Source organism: Aegilops tauschii, chromosome 3, assembly GCF_002575655.3.
Source record: "Aegilops tauschii subsp. strangulata cultivar AL8/78 chromosome 3, Aet v6.0, whole genome shotgun sequence".
In the NCBI taxonomy this organism is placed as follows: domain Eukaryota; kingdom Viridiplantae; phylum Streptophyta; class Magnoliopsida; order Poales; family Poaceae; genus Aegilops; species Aegilops tauschii.
The window spans coordinates 390,385,020-390,408,531 of record NC_053037.3 but is presented as its reverse complement, the minus strand read 5'-3'; the positions used below and the strand labels follow the sequence as shown (position 1 = coordinate 390,408,531).

The 23,512-nt window shown below is 43.4% G+C and overlaps 1 protein-coding gene and 2 long non-coding RNA genes across 7 annotated transcripts; 1 reads left to right on the top strand and 2 right to left on the bottom strand.

The window, feature by feature from the left end:
* Window positions 1-659: 659 nt before the first annotated feature.
* Window positions 660-4,308, bottom strand: LOC109785231 (uncharacterized). Of its 3 annotated transcripts, none has more exons than XR_002238077.4 (6): window positions 3,522-4,241; window positions 3,239-3,445; window positions 2,934-3,152; window positions 2,787-2,835; window positions 2,615-2,666; window positions 660-2,529 (listed from the first exon to the last, which is right to left on the bottom strand). XR_002238077.4 is itself a non-coding variant. In XM_020343841.4 (5 exons), exons 1-5 carry the CDS (start codon window positions 3,689-3,691, stop codon window positions 2,516-2,518), a joined length of 504 nt encoding a protein of 167 aa, XP_020199430.1. In that variant the 5' UTR covers window positions 3,692-4,308; the 3' UTR covers window positions 663-2,515. The 3 variants fall into 3 exon arrangements, 1 of the variants encoding a protein (XP_020199430.1); XR_002238076.4 differs by having other exon boundaries at window positions 662-2,529; window positions 3,229-3,445; window positions 3,522-4,237; XM_020343841.4 differs by lacking the exon at window positions 3,239-3,445 and having other exon boundaries at window positions 663-2,529; window positions 3,522-4,308.
* Window positions 4,309-12,993: 8,685 nt separating this feature from the next.
* Window positions 12,994-15,795, top strand: LOC120976778 (uncharacterized). 2 transcript variants are annotated; one of them, XR_012205143.1, is made up of 4 exons: window positions 12,994-13,435; window positions 13,529-13,623; window positions 14,257-14,450; window positions 15,331-15,795. It is a non-coding gene; the product is annotated as an uncharacterized lncRNA (long non-coding RNA). The 2 variants fall into 2 exon arrangements; XR_012205144.1 differs by lacking the exons at window positions 12,994-13,435; window positions 13,529-13,623; window positions 14,257-14,450 and adding an exon at window positions 14,773-15,048.
* Window positions 15,796-17,184: 1,389 nt separating this feature from the next.
* On the bottom strand, window positions 17,185-20,011 carry LOC109785232 (uncharacterized). Of its 2 annotated transcripts, none has more exons than XR_012205142.1 (5): window positions 19,644-20,011; window positions 19,365-19,412; window positions 19,047-19,258; window positions 17,811-17,865; window positions 17,185-17,677 (listed from the first exon to the last, which is right to left on the bottom strand). It is a non-coding gene; the product is annotated as an uncharacterized lncRNA (long non-coding RNA). The 2 variants fall into 2 exon arrangements; XR_012205141.1 differs by having other exon boundaries at window positions 19,586-19,717.
* Between the last annotated feature and the right edge of the window lie 3,501 nt (window positions 20,012-23,512).

Here is a 23,512-nt window from a genome sequence, read left to right as displayed (position 1 = left end):
CCAACATTAATCTAGTAAGAAAGGAAATTATCATGACAAATACAATTAAGAAACTGTAATCACTTGTAATATTGATCACCGTCTACAAAGAGCCAAAGCAACTACAACCGAATCCAACAAAAAAAATCAATGGAACAATACCAATGGAAACCCTAGGACAGAAAAATACAGGTTTCAGTGAGTCTAGACAATATTAATTCGATAACTAAAAAACAAACATGATACCCTTGAGGGATATTTATGGACGGAGGAGCAGGGCAACATGTTTTTGGAAAACCTACTAAAACAATGAGACTGAATTAGTGTAAAAACTTGTGAAACCAAATGACAACTTGATGTGAAGAACTTTCTGTCAATACTGTAAAAAGAAAGGGAATGTTATACATCTCTTGTTTTAACTATGCAATAAGGCACACCCCCATGCTTGTCCTAGAAGAGGAACTTCATGTCAGCATATCATGACTAAGAATAATTGCGTGGAATACAAATACTCATAAATATAGTAGGAAAACATTAGTAGTTTTCTTTTTGAAATTGGAATACCTTGCATTCCAAAATTAAGGCTGGCCGACTACATCAGCGGCCACATCAACGTTTACAACGGATGGGAGGTGAGCCAACCATACATGCTGGTCACCATAAGCACCACTTCTCCCTATAGCTGCCAGCTCATGAGCTGGAACATTACAAGTGCGGGGACAGTGGATAATACTCCATTCACTAATACCCAACTGAAGAAGAAACCTTGTCTCCCGGAAAACAACACCAAGAGGCGACCGATCGAACATTTTTGATTTCATAGCTCGGACCAGACCCAGGCAGTCAGTCTCAAAAACAACCTTACCCATCCCATAGTTTCCAGCCAGCTGGATACCCCTGATAAGGGCGTACGCCTCAGCATGCAAAGCCTCACTCATATAGTCAAGTTTTACCGCAGCGGCAAAAATGACATCTCCTGTATGGTCACGCGCAATGCAGCCCCAGCCTGCAAGCTGATTGGAACCGTCAAAGGCTCCATCAATATTAATCTTCACTGTATCCACCTCTGTCCCTTTCCACACTGGTTTTCTGAACACCTGCTGTTGTTTGCTTTCCGGCTTCATACAGAACTGGCGCCATTCGGCTACATGCCTGGTCATTAGAAATTGAAATTCTTCTACTGACGCCCGGGTCTGTTTATGATTAGCTTTATTCCGCTCAGTCCACCACAGCCATAGTAGGAGAATACACTTTAACTTTTCATCTTCAGGCAGAGAGAACAAGGCTTCTAGCAGCTGACGCGGAGTAGGACATGTAAGGAGCATCAGCCGGAGTTCCTCAAGGCCACAGGCACGCCACATTTTCCTTGCTTCCTTGCATCGTAGAAAGAGATGGTCACCGTATTAGTGTAAACTACTATTGTCTGTGAAGGAATCATTAATGGGCAGTAATTTTTGGCACCACTGCTGCAAGCAGTGCCGTGCAGGCCATGCTAGGAAAGGAAATAACCTATGAGTTCTCTAGTTGTATGTAGAAGGAGGCCATCCATACAAATCAGAATCAATACCTACGTACTCCCTCCGTTCCTAAATATAAGTTTTTTTAGAGATTACAATAGGTGACTACATATGGAGTAAAATGAGTGAATCTACAATCTAAAGTATGTCTATATACATCCATATGTAGTTTGTATTGAAATCTCTAAAAAGACTTATATTTAGGAACGGAGGGAGTACTTAAGAAGCAACGCCTGCATGTGCTAGAAGGTGCATCAGGAGTCTAGGACTATGATTTGGTGCCGCATCTGCCTAGTGCTATGGCCGTCCTAGTTGTGCAAAACAAAATCTTGGAGGAACTCCGGCACCATGTTAGCTGATTGCTTTCCCTCTCTGTATTCCTCAAGTACGCACTTGACGACGATCACTCGTAGACGCGGGTTCGGGCCACACCGGACGTGCCGCACAATCTCTGCGATCGATCATGGTCTCATTGTCTTCCCCTCCTCCCTCTCTTTCCCAATCTTCTTCTGCTCGTTCTCTTCCCCGAACACGACCTCCAGCAGCCAACTGTCCACGACAGCGACCTGCAAGGCTGCAACACATGCACCGACGACACTGGTCGCAACAATGGTGGCGAGAAGAATGATGCCAGCGCGGAGGTGCCTACCACGGTTAGAGCAGCCCCAACGACGACGACGCGGGGTGGCGAGAAGAATGATGCCGGCGCGGCGGCACCCACCACGGTTAGAGCAGCCCCAACGACGACGTGGCGAGAACAATGATGCCGGCGCCCATCACGGTTAGCGACGCAGAGCCGCGGCCTACGTGGAGCTAGGGATTCCCCATACTGACCTGCAGATCACCACAAACCATGATGGAGAAGGAGGCACTCGTCTTGACCTCTTTCACTTACAGATTCTATGCCGCCATGACATTGTACCAAATGTAGCACCCGCACAGTGTCTCCAAGTATACGGCAGCGCCATACCAAGCCAAGTAAGTCGGAAAATCGTGCTATTAATACTGATTTCCTCTTATCATTGTCTGCATGCTGGATGTAAACAAAAAAGAGTCAAATACATCTGTTTTCTTTGGAACTGAAGTAGCACATAAGTGGATGATCACAGAAATCCTACCATAATGTCCAGTGACGGATCTAGGGGGTTTCCATGGGTGCCATGGCACACCCTACAAAACATAAAAACAGTTCATATAGTATATTTAACATTAGTTTTTGAATTATTGCTGAATATACAATAACGTTTAGACCAAATTATACAACTTCATGTAATTTTTCAAAACTCTTACCAATGTACTGATGTTTGGCACCCCCAATACTTTGGTCCTAGGTCCGCCACTGAAAATGTTTCGTTGATGTTACAACAGATGTGCAAATAAGAAGAAAAAATTGGGTGAAGAGTGTGCAAATAAGAGATGAGGGATAGGGCGAGGTACCTGGCCGTCACGTCCACGCAAGAATTCGGCGGCCGCCGCCAGCGTCCCGGTAGCGAGCTTGGGCTGCAGCTACTGGATGGACATATCAATTGCTCGGCAAGGTTGCGCGAGGTACGGTTTGGAAGGCAGCGATTCCTGGGTCCAAGTGATGGGATGTCGCTTGACCTGGAGCGAAGGAGAAGATAGGAGTGGGAAGAGGAGGCGCACGGGTATGTCGACCTGAAGAATGCATCAAACACAGTTATGTGCTGCCTCGTTGATTCCAACATCAGAATAGACACGAGCAGAGCATTACACTTGCGTACATTAGACAACTAATGGCTTGACTGAATTATTGACTCCTTTATTTCCACCATTAGATGGGGGTGAAAGTTCTCCATTGGCAGAAATTGGATCTTTTGCCCCACTTTACTTCTTCATTGGATCATTTGCCCCCCCGGAGAGGCTACCGGGTGGGGCCCGGGGCCACTGTCATTGAGACAATTTCAGAGAAGACAGTGTCCATTAGGTATCTGCATGTTGTACTTCAATCAGAGAAGGGGATGACACACAAATAGTTCAATCAAGAAGGAAGAGAGAGGAATGCACCATGAGTGGTTTGCCAAGATTCTGGACCAAGGCTGAGTAGTCTCCACGGCCTCCGCCACAGCATCTGTAGTTCCTCGGTCCTCGGTCCATCGACCTTCTGACCAAAGTTGCTTCTCCAATTCCATCACCTGCGGAACGTAGTTAGATGGTCCTCTGCCCTTCGTCGTCATCGTCGCATGAGGAGTGGTGGGTTGGGCTACCACACCGAAGACATCAGATGGTCGTCCCGTTCCGCCGCGTCCGCCCTCTCATGTCCTCCCCTCACCATCCTGCTGTAGAGGAGAGGGAAGGCGCTGGAGAAGGGGCTTGAGGCCGGTGAGGGAGGAGGTGGCACAGACGCGGCGCCGGTGGCCTTGGGGGAGGCGACGGTGGTGGTCAGCGAGAGGAGCGCCGAAGGGCTGCGGGATCGATGGTGGGTTGTGGGTGGGTGCGGCGCGACGGGGAAAGAAAGGATCGAGGGAGAGAGGAGCACCGTACGCGACCTGCGGGATCGAGGGATCGAGTCGAGGGAGATGGGGATCGACTCGCTAGGTCTTTTATCTACTTATACGGGTGGCAATGGTGGCAATGGGTAAATATTAGCCGCCACCGCCCGACTGTGCTTCGAGCCGCCGCCGCCTGACTGCTCTCTCCCAGCCTCCCAGGTAAGAGCCTCTCTCGATTCGATGTACGAAGCCCAAGTCGAGGGAGATCTACGAAAGAATAGGAAGGAGGCCGAGTCTGCTGCGGCAACGCATCGTTTGTCAGATTTCATGTTTGCGTGTTTTCGGGAGATTGGATGGATGACGCTTGTGACCCGGCACCGCATGCATAGTCATGGTTCCCTGAATTAGTACCACCTCGTCTATATGTTTTAAATTCAAAGTGAAAGCGTAAACTTACGGGAGGAAGCGTATTGTGACGGTGAACCCGACAAAGTCAATCCGTGCTTTATTATTAGGGAAAGATTATATATACATATATATATATATATATATATATATATATATATATATATATATATATAATATATATACTAACAAAAAAGCCCGTGCGTCGCAACGGGGTAACAAAAATTATATTTCGCCACTTATCACAATTGCTCCGTCCCCTCATTGTCATCAACCTATTCATCCTTTCGCCCTTTTGCAAGTTTTATTATGTACACTAGATTGTGGTTTTCATCATCATACCGAGCAAATGCCAGTTAGAAAGGAGAGGTGGAGGTCAAGGGCTACTTTGAGGGCCATCTTAATGACTGAAGCCTCGATCTGTTTTACTCTGAGTGCCTTACTCGAATGAATGTGATGTAAAAAATTAGTCCATTGAAAGAATTTTTCAGGTATGCATGTATATATATTTAAAATTTATACACATTTTTTCTCAGGAAATTTTCATATATATAACATGTTATATTTTGAGTTAGTGTCTGATAGTTAAATATTTTGAAGAGTATTTTAATCTGTCAGAACGCAATGCCTTCGACGTGGTTGATCCCATGATGATGATCTCGATTACTCCGCGCGCAGCTGACATTGAACCACGCCATCACAAGTCAATGTCTAATACTTTTAAAACTAATCTCCTCAAGTTGGACGTGACAGTCGCCCTTCCCGTTCTACGGCTTACACCTAGTCCATACGTCGTCCCTCATACACCCATTCACTTTTAAATTGTACATGTTGTTTTTCAAAATGCATCAACCTTCCATTTAAAACACATAAAGACTTTTTAAATCACATGGACCTTTTTAAAGAGCATAAATATTTTTTAAATTACGGATATTTGTATGTATGTGAACACTTTTTAGAATTACATGAACATTTTTTGAGAAAGGGTGAACATTTTTCAATTTATATGAACATTATTTTAATACGTGAAAACTTTTCTTAAAACCACACTAACAATTTTAAATGCATGAACGATTTTAAAAAATTATATAACATTTTCAATAGGCATATAAACACATTTTAAATGTGTCACTCATATTAATTGGATTTCGAGTGTGATCAGATTACACGCACGTGCCCAAGTTTATTCTCAAAGATTTAGTCATCTTTCTGCTGAAAGCGTCTCACCAAGAGTAGCAGGTTGATTTGGCTCATAATTCTGGTCGAGCCGTTTCATCGGGACACATGCAGCGTCGCATTTTGATTGGACATGCATGCGCATGCCCGGCAGGCACCCCATGCTTCTTTCCGAGGCTGAGTTAATTTCCTCGTTTCTCTTAAGCGAACCCTCTTTTTATTTATTGATGCCATGGCTTGTTGATTGTGGCAACTCACGTATATATAAATAGGTGTGATTTGATGTCAAAAAGCAATGTGGGACTATGACTTAGAATACTGGCCTTTTTTTTGCACAAAGAAAAATAGCTTAGTTGGTGGCATCCTTAAAAGTTGTTACATCAGCACATCAGGACCAGTTGGCCCATAACACACTGGCGAGGCCCAGTTTGGCGACAGACGTACGAAAATTATCCGGGCTGCTCCTGCTATAGTAGCGACCGATCGACGACGTACGTACGAGAAGCGCTAGCTAGCTGTTGATGTATACGAAACCTATTTTTATTTTACGCTAACCACTACCCCACAGGACCAGCTGGCCCATATAACTTTATTTAAAAAATAGGCCCATATTACGTGGATTTAGGCCCAGCTGGGCGACGCAGCAGGGATGACGATTCAAACACCAGAGCTAGTTGGGGACGTAGTAAGATTAATACCACCTTGTCAGATAGAAAAAGATAGATGAGACGGACGGACAAAAAAACTGAAAGCGTAAATTCACGGGAAGAAGCGTATTGCGACGGTGAACCCGACAAAGTCAATCCGTGCTTTATTATTAGGGAAAGATTATAGCAAATGTGCCCGTGCATTGCAACGGGAGAAAACAAATACTTATATGTTGTCACTTCTCTTTGCCCCAACCCACTATGTCATCATATGACACATGTACATTACCTTGGCATTATGATCTTCATCTGTATATGCAGTGCAGCTATATATAGTTACCATCATCAACCACATATGCCAAATTTAAATGATTTGAAGATTTTGAAACTAAATCAATGAAGGTTAACCAGCCTTGCTACAACAACAATCTCAACTGAACAACATTCTACAATCCTATCTAGATGGAATACCGGTTCACATTTTCTTTCCACAAAATTTTGATCGATGATCTATCGATTAACAGATTCAGCCGGAAAAAAAATACATGGTTAACATGTAAAATGCAGCTAGGCGATTTCAATAGAATAATAAAGAAAAAAAATCATGTCATCTCCAGCTGCATACCAAACTTCACTATCGACAACTAATGCCACGGTATATGGGTCATGCCTGACAATATCCTCTAGCTGCAAGGTCTTGTCCTTCCTCCGCTAGATATCATCCTTTAAATCTAAAGAATTAAAATACTACAGCAGTAACTAACACATCAGCTCTCGGGTATGAATTGTTAAAAATAGGGGCTGCCTTACTCTGCCATATACATGCATAACAACCAAAATGATACATGAGAACATTTGATTTTGTATAACATTGCTCGTAATCATCCATATAAACCTACTACAAAAATAGTTTTCAATACACATACCTGAATATATGACATGCCTATCATGGCCTCCATTGCAATGTAAACACACAAACATCAAATTATCAATAAAGCAAGCTCCTCACATTCAACCTGGCAGAAATAAATGAAAGCAAATCATCCATGAATTTGCATTGAAATCTAGAGGATATTTGAGTAGTATCGAAAGTGTAAGTGAACTTGTATATGTGCGAACCTGTGGCAATTAAACTACAGTACATCATTTTTCTCCTTCCTAGTTATCCACAAAAGGTTTGATCTCTGTCAACCGTGACTATCAAGGGTCCAGTGAACCTGTGTACATCTGTAACACCATATATTGGCTCGGGTGAATACTTAGTGGTCTCTGCAGTAAAGAAAGCACAAGAAAATATATAATAATTTTCCATTACCAGAGAAATAACTAAATTGTTCAGAAGCTTCAGGCAATAATGAATAGCAAGTACTTAGATAATACTCTGCAAGCTTTAGGCAATGAAGTAGTGCTGAAATTGAAAATATATAAGAGAGAAATAACTGAAAATTGTTCAGAAGCTTCAGGTAATCCATAACCGAAGTGAGCAGCATCAGCACATGGAGCGCCTAGTTTGGCGATGACGACAACAGGGGCATAAGTATTCTTGTGATTCGATACGATCATGTAAAACATATACCTTGAGAATCCTTATGTAGGTCTTAAAGTATTGTCCCTTTCTTTTAATTTTAATCGCCAGGTAATTAATCAGGAGGAGAAAAACGACCAGAATATATACTGGATTGAAAAGTTGAACTGCTGGTGAAATCCACACCAAGATATGTAGTAACAACCTGTCAGTACCAGGGCAATATTCGTTGGAGAAGATACAAACTGAGTTGCAAGCATAGCATATTTCTGCTTATCCTTGGATTCTTTGGTTCAGAATTGAGGTCATGGCTTTCCTTACACCACGGCAGCGTTAAACTCTAGATATCTTCAGCCAACCAGAGAGTGAAAGCTCAACTCTTCTTTGTTTACCTGGGCCCAAGATATGCTTACCAAAATGCTGCTGGATGAAAGGCTAGGCAGATGCAAATGAGGGTTACAGTACATTATCAACAATTAACTGCTACAGTTTATTTAAGATCTGGGAACCTGATATTCTGATATGTTCACTGGGAGAATCTACATTACAGTGTACGCTAATATCTTCAGACCATGTTTCTTCAATTTGCTAGTCTCGTTGACATGATCTGCGAAACAATCCCACAGACACATACCGGCAATGCAAAGTTCGCAGCCGGTGCTGCTGGTGGCCCCCGAAGTAGCAAAAGAATCACCAACCGATGGTAACAATATGTAAGTTGCGACTGGTATATTCTCACCGGCAGGCTTGGCAGCGGCATCTCGAACTGTAGTGGGTGGACACCTTGACTGATGGATGGACTCGGGATGCACTCATGATGCCCGCAACAGAGCCCAACAGCCATGACGCGCTCCATCCCCTGCCCGTCGACTCCCGTCCAATAGCCTCAAGGCTGGCTCCTTTGCCGAACGACTCCAAGACCCACTACAGCATGTCAATGATTTCCTCCCATCAAATTCTTCTTGATCCATCGAACCCAACCAAGCCTCAGGGCACCATGTCCCCGTCCATGGAAGAGAGGAGAACTTGCAGCTGATTTCGAGGAGGAGTTGTCTCGATCCCGACTGGAAGTCGTTCTCCTTGTCTCCTTCAGCATAGGGGTCATCGGCAGGACAATGACATGAGCGTGTACGCATATGAAGCGTGTCGTTGGAGAAGCAGGCGGCGATTCCGGTGGAGGAGTCATCGATGTCTGCGAGTCTTTCGCCCTTCGCCACTTTCCTCTCGATCCTGATATGATTTTTTCTGACTTCATGCTTGGTACCCGTGAGTTCGTGGCCTCTCTATCCCGATCTGGTTTTCCTGTCGATTGGCCAACAACCTCGATGCCGATCAAGCGGCAACATGAGGACCAGCGGCGGCGTAACGAAGGGGATCAATGAGGTGAGGAGCAACGGCATTGACGACTTTGTGCTTGGTCCCCGTGACCTCTCCCTCTCGATCTAATAACGAATCGAATAGTTTCTTTTCCTCGATCTGGTACGCTTTGAAGAGAAGGAATTGTGCCCTTGAAGAAGGAGAACGGGTGAGATCAAAGAAGGTGAAGGAGTCCAGGTCTGCTGCAGAGCTGCTGTCGAGGAAGAAAGAGATCGATGCAAGAAGACGAAAGAGACCGGGTGTAATGCGGCCACACATTGCGCTTTCTTTCTTTTTTTGAGGGAAGGAAAGCCTAGCCCAATTATGTATTTGTGTACACAATCGACGGGCCAATCATTAGAACGCAAAATAAAGAAAACAACTATGGTTGAATTACCGAGACAGAAATTTAGTACCACCTCGAATATGTTTTAAATTCAAACTGAAAGCGTAAAATCACGGAAAGAAGCGTATTGTGACGGTGAACCCGACAAAGTCGATCCGTGCTTTATTATTAGGGAGAGACTAGCAAAAGGGACCGTGCGTTGCAACGGGGTTCAAATCAAGCTACTGAGATCATATAATGTATAGCCCACCTTGTTTATTCAAAATCAAATAAAACTGACCACTGGTTGCACTTAACAATTATTCATGCTAATATAATACATTTAGTTGATGGCTTACATGAGACAAGCTTTAGAGACAACAGTTTATTTCAAAAATCTTAGTTTAAATTTAGCATTTGAAACTTCCATTATTCGTCGCATAAATACAAATTGTGACTCTGTTTTTGTTTGGGATTTTCATTTTAGACCAACAATACATTAACCATTAAATTAGAAATTGTTCTTCTGAAATTAGTATGACATGTGACTGCTCCAGCAGAATACATAAACCAATTTAATTTAAATAACACAACAAACAATTACAAAAAAAGGTGGGCTGCTTAGCCATGTAATCTACGATCTGCCTTGAGCTGTACTGCAACATGCCCGTGCGTTGCAACGGGAAAAATAAAATCATTGGCGTAATAATAATTGTTTAAGACACTCCATGGGTACATGTCCATCACTTCAATATGGTGAAGCACTAATAGCATAAGCAGTGAAAGCTTAATTTACAATTCAACTTTAATAGTGCCAAAAATAGTTACTAAGACATGCATTATTTCATACATAGATTTATAGCTATACTGTATCTACTGCTAGTGTCGATTTTTAGCATGTTAATTGTAGTCTTTGTGCACAAAATAAAAGAGTTTTTTACTATACAAAATCTCATTGATGACATTTACAACAAAATTTCTGCATTTTCAAACCTTATTTTTGCTGGTACAATTTTAAATTGAGGAAATCTAAGGAGGCTAATAATTAATTTAGGTTACCTCAAATTCATTCTTTTTCTTAGAGATATTGAAAATTTATTTTATCATTGTGAGTTTATTTAATTTTCTGACACAAAGTCTATTTTTTACATGCTCTTGGTTGGTCATTGTACCCGAAATAGGATTATCTTTGTGGCAAAACAAAGACTCATGTGTATAGTTAGTTTTTTCATTGAGAGCAAGAGCGTCCTGTGCGTACGTGTACATCTACATTTTTTCTTCCCGCAAAAAAAATGTACATCTACATTTTTTTGGGGTCGCGCTCATGCAGCTATAGCGGCAGTCTTCATCAGGTACCATGAAGATTGTCTTCGTCAGGGAAGACCCAATCCAATCCACCTCCACGTCTCAACAGCGCATCGACCGCATGCCACAGCTCCCGCGTCCCGCACCGCCGGCTAGCAGCGCCTGCCGCGCCCTTGCGTCAGGTTGCAAGATGGACGGGTCATCCCGCCGCTCCGCCGTCAAACAAAAACCCGCAAAGCTGCCACAGGGCTGACTGCATCATCACAAACGGGTTCAAGCGGACACGCCGCATTGTCCGGCGGGCGTCGCAACATTCCGCGTATGCTCCGTCCAATGAAAATACAGAGTAACTCGTACTACCAGCCTACTCTCTCTGATCGGGAGAATCCACAAGCAGCTATCAAGCAAACTCTTCGTCACCGATTCAACGATTCAACTTGATTGCATGGAGTTAAACCGTATACAACGCTGGCCGTCGATGTCTTGTCAGGCGTCAGTACATCCCCTGTCCATCCTCAACAGGATCACATACCACTACCAGATTCAGATGGCCACCATGTACGCCTTCGCCGACGCCGGCTCCGCCGCCATCGAGAAGGGCCGCGCGGCTGTGCTCGCACAGTACTGCGCCTTTGCAGGCCAGCTCCTCAAGTGTCCCGGCAACGTGCCGGTGTGGGGTCCTAAACGACCGCAGCGTGCGTGCGCTCTTCCAGTCCTCAGTACGTGCCCAACCGCAAAGTCTGCGGCTGTCCGCGACATGGAAAGAGAGAAGCTGGTGGCGGACTGTGCTGCTGGTACCTGAGTTCCTCTGCTCTGTGTTGTGTTCGTCGCCAACAGCACCAACGTCCAGCACCCCGCCGACCGACGAACCCCGCCAACCGCCGCGTCCGGAGCTGGCCTCCACTCTGGATCTGTCGTCCCCATCAACACAAGCCACCGCACCCTCCTGATCGCCAGTCCCGATGTGCAGCCGCCGCCGACATAGTCTACCTCGATCACCGCCCCGGCCCCTCCCTGCCTGCCTCTATGTGGTGTGTTCATCGCCGGCAGCACGAGCACCCTGCCGGCTGTCGACCGTCGAATCCCGCCATCCGCCGCGTCTGGATTGTCCCCTCCTTGCCTCTATGTTATCTTTTTCTTTCTTTTTGAGTGGGATTTATCGGGTCTCTCTTGGCTGATTTTATTTAAAGAAGCGATATGGGACTAATAGAAATCGAATCTCATGCTATCATAGTACCGTGCGGCTGGCTACTTCCCCATAGATGGAAGCCGAGGTTGGGAGTTTGATTCACAAGTGGATTAGATTAGTTTTCATTCTTTTTCCGCCCTGACGGTGGCAGGAGCCGGCCATCAGGAATCGTTTTTCCATCTTGACGATGTGGCCGAGGCAGCGTGCGGAACATCAGGTCGAGGCCCAGCCTGTTGGGCGCGTAGCGGCCTTCGGACTAAATTTTCTTAGACGATGGATAAAAATTCCATAAAATTAGTACCACCTCGTTTATATTACGATTTTGTCTATACAAATCGTAAAAGCGTATTATGACATGAGAAGAAAGCGTATTATGACGGTGAACCCGACATAAAATTAGTACCACCTCGTTTATATTACGATTTTGTCTATACAAATCGTAAAAGTGTATTATGACATGAGAAGAAAGCGTATTATGACGATGAACCCGACAAAATCAATCCGTACTTTATTATTAGGGATAGATTAGGGAAAGAAAAAAATTAGGAAAAGATATTCATCTATTTATACCTCTATCTTTTTCGCTAATAATAAAGTACGGATTGACTCCGTGGGTTCACCGTCACAATATGCTTCTTCCCGTGAATTTACGCTTTCAGTTTTTTTCATCTATATTATTTTGTATATCCAAGGTAATACTATTCATCCAAAAACGTTTAATTTCAGAATTTTATCCGTTCACGTGTGGGCCGCTTGCCCTGTCCGCTTCGCTGGTCCGACTCCCTCGCTGTCATCGGCTCGTGTTATTAAGGGGCTGTTTGATTTGTGACTAACTTTGCCAAAAATTGCCACACCTAAACTTAAGCAAGTTTGACCAACTTAGGTGAGTGTTTGGTTCAAGCCACACCTTAGGCAAACCACACTTGGGCCCCACATGACATCCACATAAAAAGTGTGGCAAGATTCCCTTAGGCTTACCAACTTGTGGCTCTCATTTTGATGAACTAACCTTAGGCAAACTTGATAAAAATGTGTGGCAAAGTGGGGCAATGCTAACCAAACAGCAAAAAAAAAAAAAAAACGTTTCGCTGTTTACTCCTCGCCCCCATCTCCTTCTTTGACCCACACACGAACAAGCTAGGGTTGGACCCGCCGCCCCTCCGGCCTGCACGCCGGAGCTCTGGCCTTCGCCGCCGCCGCCGCCGATCTTCTTCTCCGGCCATCCGCCAACCTCCTATTCTCCTTCCCCTCCCCAACCCGCACCCTCCTCAATCTCCAACCTCCTACACCTGTGTCGTGCTTCTCTGCTTTGGATCGAGTTGGCCCGATCGACCCCATCGCCGATGCCAAGGTCGCCGGTCCATCGTCCTGCTCCACTCGTGTGCGCCCTCGACGCAGACGCTCCCTGATCCTTTTTGCCGCCGCCGCCGCCGTCGGCCTCCGTCACCACGCGCCCCCTTTGAGCACACTGGATGCAATCTCACATGGCGCCGTCATCCGCACTGTCTAACACCACCTACGGATACAGAATGGCGGATCAACGTACAATAATTTTGATCTGGCAAGATACATGCTGCCCGCTCATCTCCCAGTGTTGGCGTTGGTAAGCATCAAAATCACTATGTACTGGTACTAATTAAACTATATCTTCCAGGTGTTTGATGAAATGCCCAACCACACCAACAACGCGAATTTAGATATACATGGTGGAATCAACGAGGTAGCATGACCTTCAGCCTTCTACAAGAGGTCAACTCAGTTCAAATCATTTAGCTATGTGCAGTACTATTGCCAATCGTCTGTTTAGATGATTTTTACATCAAAATGGTGATTTTATACTATTTTTGTATGTGGTTACAGTGATGGATAAGATAAGTAAACATGTATTTCAAATCGCCATCAAGCACATCAGTCCTTTGAATGTTAAGCACATCAAATGTTTTCAGTTCGTGCATCAGTTACAATCAAGCCAGAAACATTATGTGTTCTATTTTTGTAGATCAGAGTCCTAGAAGTGGCCAGTTTATAACATTCCCCCAGTTCCTTTGTTCTGCATATATTTCTCAAACTAATTCTGCCATCGATTAGGAGTGACATAACCATGACATTGCCAAGCTTTGTCTTCCATGCTCGGGTCGATGACACCTGAAATTCTTAGGAGTTCTTTCGAATCGAAACAGCAGAAGATAAGCTTGTGGTGACATTGTGAAGTTTTGGCATTGGACCGTTTGAAAATTTAGACTGGCAGAGAGCTAGAGACCCTGGTGCTCTGAAGGATGTTAAATTTGAGAACACAAATTATTGTTGTTAAATAATCTTTGCTTCCTTCATTTGGAAAAGTTAGCGTTGTTGGGAGTTTGATGTTGCGGTAGGCCACGGCAGTGGCAAGCTGGGAGCCGGCGAGGTAGGCGACATCGTCGATGACGGCCGTCATGGCCTCCACCTGTGCCCTCCTGCAGGTGGACTGCTGGTCATTGATGCGGCGAGTCAGGCTCTTGCAGCAAAATCTATGATATTCTCTGGATGAGCTGCAGGTAGGCCAAGCTGTTGACGAGGATCCGACGGCGACCACCAAGGTATGCCCTCCTCTCCTTGCCCTTGGGCTGGCATCTCTAATCAGGTTGTAATCTGCTGGTGTAGTGTTGCTCTGCTTTGATTTGGGAATTCCTATGGGATCTATTTTTGATTGGCCAGAGCTGGTTTGTTTGCTGCCTTTGGTTTAACATGATGCTATAATGCACTAAGGAGAGATATGTTATTCCAGTACAAGTGGCCGGTCAGTTAATTTGAGGATTTTTTTTCCTTTTGTTCTTCAGGCCTATAGTGTGTGGTTTCAGTCCGACAGTTAAAACTTGCATTGGCTTGTTAAAACTTCACGTGAATCAGTAGGGGAGGATGATCGCATATGGAAAATACTGCTCCATGGTACTAAAATCTGTTATAGGTGTAGGAAGTCAATGCTAGGACCTCTTGGGATGTGCTCATGCATGCTTGGTCTGAACCTTTTCTTTTCAATCAATTGATGAACCGATGACATCAGATTATGCTGTATGTGTACTCCACTACGTATGGATAGCCCGCTCGTCGTATCTCGACAGAGTGAAAACAACTTTGATCGATGGAGATGGATTTCTTTCCTGTTGGTCCAATTGTATTTTCAGGTTGTTCTTTCAGGTCCGTTTTCTCTCTAGCTTCTTGATGTTTTCCTTCTCCGGTGTAATTTAGTTGCCATTTGTAATAGTCAAATTTTCATGTCAAATATGACTTGAAGATTTTCTATGCGAATTGACATGTCATTTATTTTCTAATTAACCTATTGTTGATGGTGTCTGATCTCCTTTCTGACATATTCCAAGAATAAGTTCTCATGTTCAGTAAATGCAATTTGGTTGATTATTTTGAATTATTGCATTAGGTTAATAGGATTTAATTGTACTTAAATTTTGTTTTGCACAGGTATACAAACAACAGTGTAACAACTCTAGGAATCTACATCTTAATACAGCCCTATTTTCGGGGATTCAAATCTCCAGGCTGAAATCAACAAGCCCACATAATCTTCAGCCTTCCACAATTATGTTTTGCTTCATGTTCTATGATCAGGTTGTAATCTGCTGGTGCGGTGCTGCCCTGCTTTGATTTGGGGATTCATCTGGGATCTAATTTTGACCGAACAAAGCTGGTTTGTTGGCTGCCGGCTGGTGTCACCTGATGGTATTGTGCTATGGAGAGAGATGTTTTTCCAGCAATAGAAGTGGCCAGTTAATTAAGTTGAGGATTTGTGCCATCTCTTCTTCAGGCCTGTAGCTTGTGGTTTCAGTCTGATAGTTAAAGTCACATTGTCTTGCAACATCGAGTGACTGCTGTGTTAACTGTTTGTGGTTTCAGTCGGATAGTTAAAGTTGCATTTTCAGTCGGACACATGTTTGTTGTTTTGCCTGCTTTTTTCTTGACTGCGCACTCTCGCCGTTCGTCGTCGTGCAATGTTGAAGTTATTCATGCGGTGGGGTGGATGAAAGTGAGTACCAGACTAGCACTTTGGTTGTCCCTCTTTGGTGATAAAAAGCTTTGACTGAATATTGAATCAATAATGTTTCTTTTCAGCAATCCTTCTGCTATTGCCACTGCTTCCGTTCATCAAGATATTTGTCCATGCATATCTTCTTGATGAACAGACATAAAACCTTGGATGCCCATAAATATGTTAGGTACTCACCTGTGTTTACTGAACATATATGTACTTACGTTTTTTTTTACTTTTATATGCTTCAACTCCAGCTAACAATCTGCTGATAAGAAGCGGTCCCAACAGATTTTATGCATTCAAAAATAATTCTAACTTCATCAAACGAATTAGAGGACCGACCGTAGGTTTCATGTACGTGTGAATCAGTAGACAACTCTCATTGTTTTTCTATATACTAGATGACCTGGTGCGCCAAATGGCGCAGAGACCCATTTGAAACCATGTATGGGTTGAAAATATTTGCATTTGTTAGTAATTTTATGTTTTAAAAACACCTAGGATAACATGGCTAACCCTTTTATAAAAAAATAAAAATGGCTTATCTTTCAAAATATATACTTAAGCATGCATAATTTTTTATGTTATTTGAGTAACATGAAGGCAAAATTTTTAATTTTAATTCAAACCATGAAATAAATGCAAAAAATTGCTTAACATAAGGATGCAACAAAATAGATCATCAAGAGGTCCAAATAGTTGAGCCTGCAATTAGAAGTCCGAGTAGGTGTAAACTTGCATTCAAAAAAAGGGTAGCTATAAACATAGCCAAATGGCACGAAGACCAATTTAAACCAGGAACTAAAACCAATTATTTTGCTTAATTTAGGAGCATTTGATGTTGACTTAAAGTTGTTTGCGAAGAGGTGTATGCTATTGCAGGTCTGCAGCAACACTGAATCTTTTCCAATGGTAAAAAAGAGAAAAAAAATCTTAATCATGGAAGATTGTTTTCAAATAGATGATGACACAAAATCAACAAAAATGTATTTTCGTGTGAACAGAAGGCTGAAAGGTTTTCATCTTATTCATATGTCCCTTGTTTGATTGGTCACTGGCGTGCATGTTGTTGTCCTGTGATGTGTCAAACAATGATCCCTTCCACCTGCACTTCCCCTTGCACTTGTTTGTCCAAGTAACAGGAGAATTATCTGCTACAGGGACAAAAAGATTAACACCTTTTCCTGACTACGTATATATTTGACATGTGTCAACATCAAAGTAAACAATTCATGATTTGCATTGGTGCAAACATAGATAAAATAAAACTCCACACTCAACATGGCTTAGTTTCAAACTATTAAATCAATAATATATACACAATTCTGATCCCATTCACATATTTTTGTAAGAGCCACACCATAATTCAATCACATTTACATTTCTCGCTCTGATTACATTACTATAGAACAAAGGGGACAACTCATAGGGATAATAATATCGATACGACTATAGGAAAATAAATTAACACATATAGATATGACCACGGACAAAGCAAACTTTGGTACATAATTTATCATAACATCTTAATGCTTGTAGCTCTCAAGTGTGAACAAAAGAAAACATATGATCCATAAAACATTGTTAACCATTACTCCACTTCAAGGTCCAGGATAAGGTTGCTTCTTGCCGATGACTCCTTGGCCTCTCCTTCGATTGACAGGATGCTGAAGCTACACCATCGCCGATGGCCCCTTGGCTTCTCTTATCCGATTGGTAGGCTGTTGCAGCTACCAACCAAATACATCCACAAGGTTTGTATGCAGCTCCCACAAGGACCTAGGCACGCACAAATGGCCAGCATAGTTAGCATCAATTAACAGGGGCCAAAATAAGCAGACATGCCACACACAAAAAGAATCAAACGACAGTTTATCACTGGAACAGAGACATAGAAGAGAGCCGAAAATACCCCATGGTTTTGTTGATGGAGGATGATAACAGCAATCTAGACGCTGCCTGGATCTCTAGATGGAGAATGGCGACAAAAAACACATGTGAGCAACCAAAAGAAAGAGAACATCGTAACTAAAATCAAAATAAGGGTGCAAACATAAAAACAATTCAAATAAAGTAGCATGGATCCTATATCAGATATTTCCCAAGGCAAACCATATTTCAGTATCCCAAAGAGAACGATTAGAAATGTGTCATCACAAGTAAAATCACAAGAAAATTGCTCAGTGGATGCATGGCAGCATACTATCAGCAAACATACCCAGCAACCTGAGATTAATACTCGCAATTCGAGAGTTTCCATGAGAGTTGTGAATTTATACAAACAGAAAGGTATATAGGACTTGATACTAACTTAGAATCACAAGATTCAACCGATTTTGTAAAGGAAATGGCAAAGAACCATGACCTATCATCACCTGAGGGTTCTTCCCATAAGTAGAACAACGTTCATGCTTAGCATGCTTATTTCAGAAAGCTATCTCCGCTAGTAGTTGGTAGTAAGTTAAGAACCAATAGGCTGCATTAAAGATACTTAAAAAAAGGCACGCGTTAGGTGTTTTGAATCTTGGATAAAAATGGTAGTACGAACAATAATAATGGAGATAATCATCTTTCATATACAGGTACATTCAGAACACATACAATATAGTGGGATAGAAATATTGAGAGAAACAACAGCAGCAAAGGCAAACTACATCTATGACCATGAGCCATAGTAGGGAAACCCATCAGGAAAATATATTAATGCAGACATGTAGTTAATTAACTTATAGAGCATATCTTCTCAATCTGTGATTGAATATCGTAATACTTGATCCTTTCTTCTGTCTTGCATTTCAGATCGTCAAGCACAGGAACGACAGCGGCAACTTGTTCCTTGAGCGACACGTAGCTCTTGTCTTTATGCGCAAGTGCCGAGAAATTGACAAAAGCATCCTAGTAAAAAGATTAAAGTAAGGTTGTATTGCCTAGAGGTTTAGTACAAGCCAGTAGCTACCTTTTTGACACAAAAAAAAAAAACAATCAGGCATCGCCAAGCCCTATTTAGTAGCAATCCACAATTTGAATCGTGCATGTTACCAACAACAGCCAGATTCCATCATCTCGAGGGAGCCAAACAACCACTCAGGAAGTGAACATACAACCAACCCAATTAGTGAATCATCATGACGATGATTAGCATGCATACCTTGAGATACAACTTGTGCTCCCCTAGAGTAGCCACTAACATATCAACCTCAGCTTCTTTAGTGGCCACAGACTGCTGCTGCTTGACCCTGGTCTGATTGGCATCGTCCACCTTCCTGCAGTACACCTCCAAGTATTCCATTTTCTATCTCTAAAATTCTGACAAGACCTTGCTCTTCTGACCCTCGCTTTCCCCTACTCTGCCCAAATTTGCTGAGTGACAGAAACAAGAGGGCATGAGTAATCAACGAGGTTTCGTGTTTTACCTACATGTACACCAACAATATAGGCAGCTGAGAGAGAAAGAGAGATAGCTCACCTTGTTCTTCAGTCTTCCTCTTGTCTTCTTCATTCGATCTGCACACATCTTATAGAAAAAAACATAAATTGAGAAATCAAAATCAGATTATCAAAGAACCAGCCGAATCAAGCGGCAAGAAAATAGAGGAGAAAGATAGATGTGCAGCTAAGATTGGGGATGGGGCACGGCGACGGGAAAGCAGCGACAGGCAGTGATGGCCTGTTAAATTCCACCATCACCTGACCACTCCTTCCTCGCATCTCCCCTCCACACCCTCCCCCGCTCCTCCACACCGACCATGAATCCCGGGCCCGATCCAGAAGTGCCGCTTGCGGGGAAGAGAGAAAGAAGCAGAGAGATGGTTCCTTCTTGCCGCTGTCCAGCGCTTCCACACGAGCCGGTGGTGAGGCCTGCGGCTGGCCGGCGTCACCCCTCCCTCCTCGATCTCTCATCCTCGCCGTCGTCGATCCGCTCCTCAAGGGCGGCGCGAAGGACTCTGGGCGGGGCGGAGAGAGCGAGGATGGGGAGGCGGTGGCCGTCGTCGATCCGCTCCTCAAGGGCGGCGCGAAGGACTCTGGGCGGGGCGGAGAGAGCGGGGATGGGGAGGCGGTGGCTGCACGGGGAAGCGTGGGGGTGGAGAGCGGGGAAGGAGGGACGCGGGGCTCGAGGTTTCAGCAGACGCGACCCACCCACGTCGCCCACGACCGTCGCGGTCAATCGTTTTTCACCGAAGACAGACGACACGTACATACGGGACACACACTGCAAGATGGGTCCGCGGGCAAAGGAGCCCCACCTGTCATCGACTAAAGCACGAGAGCAGAATGTTAGCGAATGGCTGGATATTCGACAGCACGGTAAAAAAAGTGCCAGCGAGATAGATCGTGCGGGCGAGATAGATCGTGCGGGCGGGATCGAACTGAAAGCGCTATGGCACTCGTTGGGCGGGTTGTATAGCTGGGTTTATATGTTCAATGTGCCAAAGAAGAACTATACAACACAAAGCAAACCAATATACTTTGCATCTATGTTTGGACGTTTGCTGAAGTTGCATTCAACAAAGAAGATAATTGTGGGGAATTTTTGCAGGTAACATCCATCCACGGATATTCTCAGTCTCTTGCTTGGAGAACCTTTTTTTGCCCCATTGCTTGCATGTAAACATCAACCTCAAATTGTACGTAGTCATATTATCAGAATTGGAACAGAAAAAAGGGTGTACAGTAAAGTTGGTGTTACTTGAGAACTTAACTAGTGGTTGGGGCGTCACCCTGTGGCGCCGCTTGAGAGGAAATTGTGCTCACGTTTTCATTTTAAAAAATAGACCGAGTTCTTACCTCCATGTAGAAAAACATTAAAAAAATCTCCACCTCCATCTAGAAAAAGAAGTAAAAAAGAAAAGAAAATATCATCAACGCAACCTATTAGCAAGCGCCACTTTGTGTAGCCCTTCAGTTAAAAAAATATGTGGGGTCATCACCTCCATCTAAAAAGAAAAAAACATTTTAAAAAATTCCTCACTTCCATAATATTCCAAAAGCTTTTACACAATGGCCAACCTGCTTACCTGCTTGCGCCACATGGCATAGCTGGTGGTCGTCCTTCATGCGTAGCTTAATGGGTCTAGAATACCTTGTGTGACTAGAAAACATAGGTGCCAACCATACACAAAGAGTAGTATTTCGTATCAGTTATCAATTATCACCGATCACAGAAGAAATTAACATTTATTTAATGACACTGATTCAGTCTAATTATATGAGGACCAATAGAGGTTATTTTGTATGAGGAAGGTAGTATCTAGAAGAACTAATAACATGTTTCTCGCAAAAAAAAACTAATACCATGTACCATGGAACTTCAAAGCCTAATATGTCATATCAGCATTTTATGCTTTCTGCACATGATAAAGCCAGCGAGAAGAACAATATGGAACACATGAAAGCAGCAACATGCATGTAAGTGATGAAGCCCATCGGAGCAGCAAAAGACATACGAACTAAAACGTCGACACATGTCGATCCGGAGCACAACCTGAGAAATTGAAAAGCATCATACTGGGATTAAGATAAATCAGGGGAGGTGCAGAGGCTGGTTCCCAAATGAGGAGGTGAGCAGGCGTTCATGTTTGATGAGTATTGCAGCAAAGGGGTTTTATAAGCGCTCTTTCCTCCCCATTAGTAGGCTAATGGAGGGATATGTAATGAGGGGAGTAATGGAAGGGGAGGTAATGTGCAGGCAATGGTGCGGTGTTTGAGGCAGTTTCGTATGCCTTTGTGGTTGAGGGGAAGATGAATAAATGAGCAAGTTAATGCACACCGGTGGTTGGGGCGCTATCCTGTGACGCCGCTTGAGAGGAAATTATGCACACGTTTTCATTTTAAAAAAATAGACAGAGTTGTCACCTCCATCTAGAAGAACATTAAAAAAATCCTCACCTCCATCTAGAAAAAAAAGTAAAAATAAAAAGAAAATATCATCAACGCAACCTACTAGCAAGCGCCACGTTATGTAGCCCTCCAGCTAAAAAATATGCGGGGCCATCACCTCCATCTAAAAAGAAAAAATATTAAAAAAAATTCCTCACTACCATCTAAAAATAATATTTCAAAAAAAAAATTCACCATGGCCAACCAGCTTGCGCCACATGGCATAGCTGGTTGACCGCCCTTCACGCGTAGCTTAATGGGTTTAATGATGCCTTTGTTCGATGCAAAGAATTTCAATTTTAAGAAAAGGCTGGGACATCTATTGTTGTTTGTATCTTAGTGTTACAGTGTAAATCATTTGTGGTAGCAAACATGTTAACCAGGGCGCAAGTATGTGATTCATGTGGTATTGTACTTAAATCAATTTTTGTCCACAGAACTACATGCTTCATTTGGTTTTGTGTTTTTTTGCTCTTTTTTCTTTGTCACAGTGCTCAATGCGAGTTTCAATATGAGCCATCTCGAGTCTGAAGTCCAAACTATGCAACCTCTTTCGGACTATGAAAATATGAGCCGTTGGGCTTCCTTCCAATCGGTTGGTGCCTCAACAAGGCTCAAATAGGGTGGAAGACTGATTTGAGCTTCGGTTTTGTTGGCAAATCGAGGGGAGGAGAAATCAAAGTCATGGAGAAAAAATTCGACCCTAGACCCCATGGCCTCGAGTTGTGTGCATGTGTGGTGCGACAAATTGGCGCCCATTAGGCGGCGATTATACACTAAGTGGTCATGCGGGGACATGTGAGGGACCCATCCTACCTCAGTGGAAAAAATCCATGACACTCAGTGGAACAAGTCCATGACATTTGATGTCAATTGCGAGAGGTAGTATGATGGACGAATGTATAGGGTATAGTTCGGATCTTGAGCTATGGTTATTATGAAGGAAATATGCCCTAGAGGCAATAATAAAGTATTATATATTTCCTTATATCATGATAAATGTTTATTATTCATGCTAGAATTGTATTAACCGGAAACATAATACATGTGTGAATACATAGACAAACAAAGTGTCACTAGTATGCCTCTACTTGACTAGTTCGTTAATCAAAGATGGTTATGTTTCCTAGCCATAGACATGAGTTGTCATTTGATTAACGGGATCACCTCATTAGGAGAATGACGTGATTGACATGACCCATTACATTAGCTTAGCACCCGATCGTTTAGTATGTTGCTATTGCTTTCTTCATGACTTATACATGTTCCTATGACTATGAGATTATGCAACTCCCGTTTACCGGAGGAACACTTTGTGTGCTACCAAACGTCACAACGTAACTGGGTGATTATAAAGGTGCTCTACAGGTGTCTCCAAAGGTACTTGTTGGGTTGGCGTATTTCGAGAATAGGATTTGTCACTCCGATTGTCGGAGAGGTATCTCAGGGCCCACTCGGTAATGCACATCACTATAAGCCTTGCAAGCATTGTGACTAATTAGTTAGTTGCGGGATGATGTATTACGGAACGAGTAAAGAGACTTGCCGGTAACGAGATTGAACTAGGTATCGAGATACCGACGATCGAATCTCGGGCAAGTAACATACCGATGACAAAGGGAACAACGTATGTTGTTATGCGGTCTGACCGATAAAGATCTTCGTAGAATATGTGGGAGCCAATATGGGCATCCAGGTCCCGCTATTGGTTATTGACCGGAGAGGTGTCTCGGTCAT

Bases quoted from the DNA above. Each gene is read 5' to 3' on its own strand.
- LOC109785231 (XM_020343841.4), bottom strand. From the start codon at position 3,691: ATGACGACGAAGGGCAGAGGACCATCTAACTACGTTCCGCAGGTGATG. The intron at 3,153-3,521 runs GTGCATTCCTCT...TGCATTCTTCAG, and splicing joins ATCTTGGCAAACCACTCATG to GTCGACATACCCGTGCGCCT. The intron at 2,667-2,786 runs GTAAGAGTTTTG...TATGTTTTGTAG, and splicing joins TGCCAAACATCAGTACATTG to GGTGTGCCATGGCACCCATG.